Below are 9,537 nucleotides of genomic sequence, written 5' to 3'. Positions count from 1 at the left end.
TGCCCCTGGAGCATTTGATAGACTATTTGTTTGAGGACTGGAGCCTGGGGGGGGGTCTAAACTGTCCTTTAAAAACTTAAGTTGGTTTTAACTGAAGCATCTACCATTCCGGAGAAAGCAAAGGGGGAACGCAGCGGCGCACACATAGCGGGGAGTAGCTGGTGTGATCCCGAGAGGTGCGCCTCCTCCCTCCCGCCCACCTTTATCTTAGATAGAGATTTTTTTTTTTTTAACTCGAAGCCTTCAGGTGAAAATAAAGCAACAGCAGCAACAGAAAAAAAAAATGTAGTCTTCTTCAGGGTTAACATCAGAAGACAAGCTTGTGCAGCTTCGGCCAATCAGATGCGCCCCTGCCAGCTATAATATAGTGCTAAGGCGGCCTCTCGCACAAGCTCGGCAGGCTCGCTACCATTTAAAACCAGACTCTTTTTGTCTTCTGATTGCTGCCTCGAGACCCAACTCCGATGTGTTCCCCTGTCGGCGCCCGGCAGCCTGCCATTTCAGCCCCTGCCCGGGTGGGGATCCGCGGAGCGTCCCCCGCAGCGGCGGCGGGCAGGGTTATATAGGAAGAGAAAGAGCCGGCGGCGAGCGAGGGAGCGAGCCGAGCCGGGAAGCGAGAGCGCAGGAGAGAGCGCACACGCACACCCGCCCCGCGCGCACTCGCGCGCACAGACCCGCACGGGGACAGCTTTGAAGTCCTCGGGCCCCATGGACGGGATGCTGCTGCTGGCGAGATGTCTGCTGGTGGTCCTCGTCTCCTCGCTGCTGATGTGCTCGGGGCTGGCGTGCGGGCCCGGCCGGGGGTTCGGGAAGAGGCGGCACCCCAAAAAGCTGACCCCTTTAGCCTACAAGCAGTTTATCCCCAACGTGGCGGAGAAGACCCTAGGAGCCAGCGGAAGGTACGAAGGGAAGATCTCGAGAAACTCGGAGCGATTTAAGGAACTCACCCCCAACTACAACCCCGACATCATATTTAAGGATGAGGAAAACACCGGAGCGGACCGGCTGATGACTCAGGTAGAAACCCAGCGCTGGGGCGTGGGGTGTGTTGCGTTAAAGGGGTTACGTGCGGCCAGCAGTTCCAGACTTACTCCGACTGCTCTTCGGGCAGATCGCAAGGCGGTTGCACCCCCTTCCTCCCCACCCGCCTGCCCCCCAGCATCACCTCCTCCTCTCCCTGGAGGAGAAAGGAGGTGAAGGGTCCAGCTGGAGAAGTTTAGGGTGTGGGCGGGGGTGAGGATGGGAGGAGACGTGGCCCATTCTGGCCCTGCTTTGATTAGTCTTGCTACAATGGCCTTCCCCATCCTGCCTCACCCCGGCCTGTAACTTGGGGAGACCCTCACTTTGGGGGCACCTGTCCTCTCCAAATCCGGAGTGGGAATGGAGGGAGTGGTGGGAATGCACTCGAAGCATACAGTGGCCTCCAGGTCACTGTGCAAATGCAGCCTTGAGCATTAGCGCTGGGAACCGGCAGGTTTCCCTTTGCCTCTGTGGCGTTCTCTGCTGCGCTACCCCCACCCTGTAGCTCCCCACCGAAGAATTCTCAATTGGCAAAGCCAGAGGCGTCCTGACAAAAGCGGGGGCTCCAGCGGCGACTAGGCTCGTCCCTGGCTGTGTCACAGAGCTGGAATTGCGGCTCCAGCATCCGCAATTGTGCCCATCAGAGTGTGAATGTATTGATATTTCTTTAAGGATGCTCTTTCATTCTCCCAGCCTTGGTACCTTAGGGGAGGGACTTAGAACTTATTGGCATTGCATCACTTTAGTTTTCAACCTGCTTGCATAAGAATTAGGAGCGAATAAATATTAGTGGGGTGGGGGAGGCGAAGCAAAGCAAAACATGAATCCTCTCTCCCTCCCCACCTCCTTGGAGACTTGTGAGCTGCCAATCTCCCAGCCAGTTCTAGACTTTCTGAAACTCCATGCACGTATAACTGAAGCTGGAAATGGGTTTCCTTGCAAATATAGGTCAACATCCTTTTTATTGCCCTATTAAAATATTCAAGTCCTACCTTTAGGGCTAGGTGCGCTCAGCGGCTGACGGAGCGGCGCTGGTGGGGCGCGAGTGCAGGGGAGGAGGCGGATGGGAGGGAGAGAGGAGGTACCTCCGGGCCGCTCCGCTTCCCGACCGGACCCTGGGCTTGCTGGGGAGCCAGCAAAGGACAGGGGCCGGCGGGGTAGCCAGCTCCAGGTGGCCGAAAGCAGAGGAAAGGGAACCGCGGAGCCGGTCCTTCCTCCTCGCTCTCCCTCATCAGCTCCCGACCACCTTAAATCTGGCCCGCGAGTGTGGACGCGCGCGCCTGTGCCAGAAAGCAGCGCGAGCCACAGTTAACTCTGCACGGGCCACGGGGTGCCCGGTGCGCGCAGCTGGCTAGAGGGAGCTCTCCCGCTAGCCCGGGGCGCCCATCCCCTTGCCACCCTCGCTCCCCGCGGAGAAGGGGGGCGATGAGGAGAAAGCGGCGGGGGCGGGGACACCCGTGGTCCCAGAGCCTGAGCGGGTCAGGGCCCGCTCTGGGCTGCGGGAGGCCGACGCCGCAGAGGGGGTCCTTGGCCCGTGCCCGCGCCAGGCCCCGGCCTCGCCGCCCCGCTGCCGAGATGCGAGCGCAGAGCGGCGCGCAGAGCAGACGCAGTCCAGCCGCGCTTACTCCGGGGTCTTCGTCCGCGTGGCTGGGGTTTCAGGGCGCCCGGAGCTGGGCTCGGGCCGCCGGTCCCTGCCGCCCCACGCGCCGGGGCGCGGGCCCCCAAGGGCTCACACCAGTGCTGCGGTCGCCGTAATTACCCCGCGGCGGGGGCGGGGAGATTGGGGGCGGGAAGAGCGGGCTGCGGGCTCGGGGCAGCGCAGGCTCCGCCGGCCTACCCGGCCTCGCCCCTCCCGGGCCCTCCGCGCCCCCAGCAGAGCCCCCAGGCCGGTCCCTGCCCCCACCCGGACCGCCCAGCCCCGGGACCCAGGGCCCAGCGGCCCGGCGCCCCGCCACTCTCGCCGCCGCGCGCGCTGGCAGCATTTGAACTTCTGACCTTCTGTCAACTTCCCTCAGACAAACCAAACGAAAACAAATACTTTTTTCCTTGGGCAGTGGCTATTCCCGTTCCCAGCACAAAGGGAGGGGGAGGCACAGCCACAGTGGGGGTTGGGTGGGGAGAACCGGGCCAGGGTTCTATCAGGGACCCCACAAATGCCCCCTAAACACGCGATGGAGGCGGTTTCAGTCTGTGAGGCACCCCTGGCTCGCCCTTCCCTCCCCTTCCTCTGACTCTCGGAGTTGGGGGGCGCGGGGAGGAGGGGAGGCGGCAGGCAGGGGTGAGGGAGGGGGCGGGAGACCTCGCCGGGAGGTTTGGGCCCCGGAGCCTGCCCACCCGCCGGCCCTCGGTTTAAATGACCGCCCAGATTCTGTTCCCAGGTGCGTGTTCCTCGTCTCGTCTCGTCCCCCTCCCTGTCCCTGTGTCTCTCTAACGTGACTGCTGCCCGAGTCCCTCAACCATGGCAAGACCGTCCCCAGTGGAACTTTCAGAGCAGTTCTGGAACGCAGGAGCTCCGGGTTAATATTAACTCGGGAGAGGGAAGCGCAGACACGCTCTCCCCGCGCAGCCGCGGGTGCCAGGCGAGGGTGCCGCGGCCGGGGGCTCCGAGGGGGAGGGCGCGCTGGGGCCCCGGACGCCACGTTGAATAGGTTTCCTGCGTGCTTCGGCGCCGCGGGGACGGCGCCCAGGTGTGGGTTGCGAGGGTTTTCTGTCTTGCCGGGGAGGGGCCTGTTTCCCGAGTGCGGGGTAGGGAGTGGCGGCGGAGTGTTCAGAGACTGGGGCTCTCTTGAAGTTGGGACGCCCCCTGCCCCGCGCTGGGGGACACCCGCCGGCCACCGGGGGTGACAGGCCCTCCTGGGCGCTTCCGGGCGGCGCGGCCACGGCCATGCCGATGGGGAGCGCGCAGGAGCTCTGGCGCAGGGAGCGACCCGGCCTCCGCACAAAGCCCGGCCCTGCCCGGAGGCCCTGCTGCGCTTCACGGTGGCTGCACAGAGTCGGGCTTGATTCGCGGCACACGACCCAATGAATTAATAACCGGCCTGGGCTTCCCGGCTTTGCCGGAGACAGTCCCGCCCAGCCGGGGCGGAGGAGCGTCCTGCAGTCGCGAGCCGAGCCCGCACCCGGCCTGGGGCCTGGGGCGGAGGGGGGTGGGGGGCGTGGGGTTCCAGGTGCCAGCTGGGGCGACGCTCGGCCTCCGCCTGTCCCCAGCGCCTCCACCTCCTCGCCTAGGGCCCTCCATGTCCTGCCCAAGTGGCGCAGCTCAGGGTGCTGGGGGCCCCGGGTCCTCCTCATCCTGCCCTCCCGCCGCCTGGCCGCGCCGTGGGAAGCCGTTTAAAGCTTCATCTGCGCCCCCCCCAGGAGAAGGGAGCTGGGGTGGGGGGCTCGGAATGGGGGTTGCGTGTTCGTGTCGGTGGTGTGCGCCTGCGCGCACCCAGCTGCACATCTCAGCTCTAAACTGACCCTGGTTTACTGATTGATTTTCATGTAAAACGCGTTCAATCCTCAAGACGACCTCAAACTCTGCCCTTCCGACTTTTTTTTTTTTAACTGCTGGCAGGCCCAGAAACCTGCAAGCACTGACCTGTTCCCAGGGCCGCCCCCAGCCCTCTGCCCCCCGCCATTTGTTGTATGTTTAACCCTACAACCATGTTACTGGCTTTTATTGCTGCCAGATACACAGGACTTTTCCTGTTGCGCAACTCCGTGGCTGAGCAGTCCTTGAGAGAGTTCTGGCCTCCACCCCTCCCACCTCTTAGCGAAGGTCCCCGCACTAAAATCAGGGCCTAGGCAGGGGCTGTCTGTCCATCCTGACAACCAGGCTCCAGGCCGAGCATCCTTCCCGGCCAGCCCCACCCTCTCTAGAAATCAACTTGAAATTGTTCCCCTGTCCCCACCCAGGCCTGCTTCTCTGGGACATGCCGGTGTCCTCACTTGGGCCAATTCCCCTGTTTCAACTCTGTGTCCCCACCAGAAGCAGTGTCAATGTTCAGGAGGTGAGTTAGAACCCCCAAACACACACTGGATTCAACTGCTTTTATTGCATCTTTACCTGCAAGTGACCTGTAGGGGTAACCCCCACCGTCCCAAGTTCCACTTTCCCCGGATCCACATTAAGCCTGTTCAGTGTTTCTTTACTCCCAGGGGCTGGGGTGGGGGAGAGGGGTGGCTGGAGAGGAAGACTCTCCAGGCAGAGGGCTCAGAGGCCGGGGCCTCTCTGGCTCCCCTCCCCCACCGCCTCCCCACCCACCCCTCCCTCCACCTCTTAAGTTTGCTCTTCAAACCTGCCGGACACCATTCTAGGCTGGGGCCAAGAAGACAAGAGGGAGGAAGGGAACAGGTTAAAGAAAACAGAAACACAATCAGACCACAGAAAAGCCAGGCAGAAAAGAGTTCCACGGGGAAAAAGAATGTGGCCATCCAGATAAAGAATGTTTGTCCTGGCCATGGCCTGATTGAAAATCAGACTCACCTGCCTGCCTTCGGCGGGCTCTCTCCCACCCCTGGGGCCTTGCTATCAGCGTCCCACCCCTCTCTCACCTTGGGTTTCATTCTCACTTCAACAGGCACAGGGTTGAGGGAAGGTCCCCAGATAACGCGAGGCTTTCCATTCTTTAAGAAGTACACAGTGCGTTTTTCTTTTTTTTCTGCAAGTTTGTACCCTGGGCCTCGCCCTGGCCTCCTTGTGGGGCATTCAGCACCAGGAGAGCAGCGGAGGCCGGCACAGGTGTGAGGAAGGGGATGGAGAGTGGAGGGCAACCCAGGGATAGGGTGCAGCAGGCATTGCTCATGGTGTCCCTGGAGGACGCTGGAGTTGGAGTCTGAAAACACAGTTCACTTGTTTCAGAGAAACGTTACTTGCTTCTCAGGCCATGGGAGGAGCAGCAGCTGTTTGAGGATTTGGAGGAAGGCCCTAGCTCAGCCCCGGGGGGCCTGCTCCTTCTGTGGACCCAGCCCCAGCCTGGCCACCCCAGTGCCCTCTCTCCTGCGCTGGCTGGGCCCGTCCCGAGCCTCATCTCCCCACTTCTCTGCGCAGCCCTGGCTCCAAGACTGGGCAGGGCGGGCTGAGAGAGGGCTGGGGTGGGTGGCAGGTGCCAATGCTAACGTGTAGGCCGGTTGGCGTCCTCCCTTCTCTTCGCAGAGGTGTAAGGACAAGTTGAACGCTTTGGCCATCTCGGTGATGAACCAGTGGCCAGGAGTGAAACTGCGGGTGACCGAGGGCTGGGACGAGGACGGCCACCACTCGGAGGAGTCGCTGCACTATGAGGGCCGCGCGGTGGACATCACCACGTCGGACCGTGACCGCAGCAAGTATGGCATGCTGGCCCGCCTGGCGGTGGAGGCCGGCTTCGACTGGGTGTACTACGAGTCCAAAGCACACATCCACTGCTCCGTGAAAGCAGGTAAAGTGGCCTCAGACCCAGGCCTCCTCCATGTTCCCCTGCCCCCCCCACCATCGCCGCGCCCCCCAGCAACTCCAAATGGCTGTCTGTGCGGCCCTGCGCCTGACCCAGAGGAAAATGAGAAACGAGGGCGGGGCATGCGGTCCCGGGAGGGAAGGCTCTGGGCGGTGACGGTTTCTGTTGCAAAAACGTACCCTATGAGGGTCCCCCAGCCAGGAATCGGCCCTACCTTTGAGGCCACCGAGGCGAGGTTCTGCAAGCCCAGAGGTGGACGGGGCTGTGGCTTCCAGAGCACACTTCGCCGCCGCTCAACAGCCCCCCCCGCCCCCGCCCCGGCAGGTGGTGGAGATGGGCGACTGCAGGAGAGGGGGAGGGGCACTAGTGCTTTCCAGGGACAGAACGCGGCCCCGCGCGTTTAGCCACGTCTGGTCGAGACCCTTCCTCTCATTTAGGGCTTAAGAACCAATGGGCTCCCCTCCCACCCCCAACCGCGGGAGGTTCCGTCCCGGGCATGAGCTCCGTTCCCCTCTCCTCCCCGCTGGGCGCCTGTGGATCCTAAACCAACTTCGCTCGTTCGCTGAGCCTTTGGGGAGAGCCCTGGCGGGAGGAAACAACCCGGTAGTTACCACTCCAACATCTGGAGGCCGCACGCCAGAAGCATCCGTTCTTATAGGAGCCCAGCTGGGACGCCCCGCGCCGGGGCAGGGCCCGGAGAGACCAGGCGGCTCCCGTCTGCAGCCGGAGCCGGCGGGAGGCTGGTTTCCCTGGGCCTGCAACGCCACATGCTGTCGCCTGCGAGGAACAGCCAGGGAAGGGAGGCCTTATCCGCACCCGCAACACCCGGCCTGGGCAGCTCCGGTCTCCCAGCGCGTTGGCGCGTTTAGCGTAACAGTTCGCAGCGAATTTCGGGGGGCTCGGTCTTCTGTCCCTCCCCCTCCAGTTTTCCCTGTTTGTCTCCTAAATTTTATTTTAATGGCGTACATTAGCAGGAAAACACTTTTAAAGTGTCAGCACACACTTCGTAGGTAAAGAAAATAGTGGCTTCTTGTAGCGACAGAAAGCAAAGGGCTCGGGCAGAGGCTGGGTCCGCGCCCCCGAGTGCACGAGGGAGGAAGGCGCCCCCCTCCCGGGCTCCGCGGCGGGGGCCGCCTGCGGGGTCCCTCCCTACGGGGGACAGTGGGGACGGCGGGAGGCCTCTGGGCCCCGGCGCGCCCTTCCCGGGACCTGGCGGCCGCTCTGGGCGCGCGCTGCCCCCTCCCAGGCCACTCTGTCCGCGGGGTCCCTCTAGCGGGGGTCCCTGGAGGTCCCCCCAAGTGAGCAGCGGTAATCCCCCCCACCGGATAGGCCGGGAACACGGAGCCCGGCGCCGCGAGCCGCTGATCGGCATTCTGCGCACGCGGGCGGGGGCGCGGTGCGGTGCGTGTCAAGCAGGGTCGTGCGACTCGACGACTCGGGCTCGCCAGCGCCGCGGGTCGCATTCCAGGGGGGCTACCGAGGGCTTCCAACGGCCAATCCCGCACTTCATGACGGAGAAACCGATGAGAAGATTAAAAACCTTCTGTAATTCCGGCAGGAAGATTCTTTCTCGCAATCTCTATTTGCAAAAAGCCTGATCCCGGAGATTGGAATGCAAAGACGACGGGGACCTCCCGCCCCTCCTCCCCGGCTCCCCGCGCTCCGCCCCAACTTCCATTATTGTCCTTGGGACAGTGAGCCTCAGAGAGCGACAGAGGGCTCGAGAAAGCGGGTAGTCAAGGGGCCTTGAGAACCGGGCTTCCAGCGCTGCGAGCAGGCCTGGCCATTTAAAATTCAAATACGCGTCTTGAGTGCTTGGAGAGAGGCCGCGCTGTGCAAATAGCGCTGGGAGGCCCGGCTGCTGGAGAGCCCGTGTGTGAATTGCACGCGGGGCGGGGGCTGCACCTGAGCAAATAGGGGGGGGCGGCCCGCAAGCCGGAGAGAGAGCTGAGAAAGGGGAGGGGAGAAATGGAAGTGTCCCCCCTCCCAAGAGTGCCTCCCATTTATCCCAGAAATCACAATGACAATGCCGGGCCCTTTATTGGATTTTAATTAGAAAATCTACACAAGCCTGGGATTTTCACACCTCGGCCCATTCTGGCCAATGTTTGTCCAGTTGCTACAACTCCTACAGCTACTTTTCACTCCCCGCCCCGCCCCTCCCCAGGCCAACACCAAGGCCCGAGCGGGGCGCGAACGGGGCCCGGGCGGGCGGGCGCGGGGCTCGCGGTGCAGCCGGTGCGGAGCGCACGAGGAGGCGCCGCGCCGGGGCGGGAGGAAAGGAGGCGTCCCCGGCGCCCGCGGGGGCCCAGGGAGGCGTCCCGAGGAATCCAAGTGGAGAGCAAATACGCTTCTGGCTTCGCGACAGGCTGGGTGTGTGCCGAGCGGGGGATGGGGCTGGAGAAGGCGGAAGGGAAGGAGGGGAACCGGCCTCCCGCGGAAACGCCAGCCACCCTTTGCCTCCGCCCGCCCCATCTTGGAGAGTCGTTAGGGAATGCGACGGCCTCGGAATTGTGTCACTGAGGCGGCGGGGCTGGGGGAGGGAGGTCTGCGCGGACCCGCCTGCACGCGCCCCACCCCCGCGCCGCACGCACCGGGCCTAGGCGCGCGGGGCACCAAGCACGCGCCCCTGCGCCCCAGACGCGCCTCCCTCCCGGAACTCAGCAGCCTGTCCCCTCTTGTCTCCCTTCTCCCCTCCCGCAGAGAACTCGGTGGCGGCCAAGTCAGGCGGCTGCTTCCCGGGCTCGGCCACGGTGCACCTGGAGCAGGGCGGCACCAAGCTGGTGAAGGACCTGCGCCCCGGGGACCGCGTGCTGGCGGCGGACGACCAGGGGCGGCTGCTCTACAGCGACTTCCTCGCCTTCCTGGACCGCGACGACCGGGCCAAGAAGGTCTTCTACGTGATCGAGACGCGGGAGCCGCGCGAGCGCCTGCTGCTCACGGCCGCGCACCTGCTCTTCGTCGCGCCGCTCAACGACTCGGCCGCCGCGGAGCCCGAGGCGCCGTCGGGCGCGGGGCCGCCGCCGGGGGGCGCGCCGGGGCGCCGGGCGCTCTTCGCCAGCCGCGTGCGCCCGGGCCAGCGCGTGTACGTGGTGGCCGAGCG

At 63.9% G+C, this 9,537-nt stretch overlaps 1 protein-coding gene across 1 annotated transcript in view; it reads left to right on the top strand.

Annotated features, from left to right (window-relative positions):
• Nucleotides 1-660: 660 nt before the first annotated feature.
• The window catches only part of SHH (sonic hedgehog), a 9,243-nt gene continuing 366 nt past the window's right edge, over nt 661-9,537 (top strand). The window contains exons 1-3 of the mRNA XM_012654149.1: nt 661-1,017; nt 6,158-6,419; nt 9,138-9,536. Of these exons, the coding sequence (XP_012509603.1) occupies nt 709-1,017; nt 6,158-6,419; nt 9,138-9,536 (970 nt within the window). The 5' untranslated portion in view covers nt 661-708. The remainder of the gene's footprint in view (nt 1,018-6,157; nt 6,420-9,137; nt 9,537) is intronic.

The sequence above is a fragment of the Propithecus coquereli genome, unplaced genomic scaffold, assembly GCF_000956105.1.
Source record: "Propithecus coquereli isolate 6110/MARCELLA unplaced genomic scaffold, Pcoq_1.0 Scaffold439, whole genome shotgun sequence".
NCBI classification, from domain to species: domain Eukaryota; kingdom Metazoa; phylum Chordata; class Mammalia; order Primates; family Indriidae; genus Propithecus; species Propithecus coquereli.
This window is presented reverse-complemented; position numbering and strand designations above follow the sequence as displayed.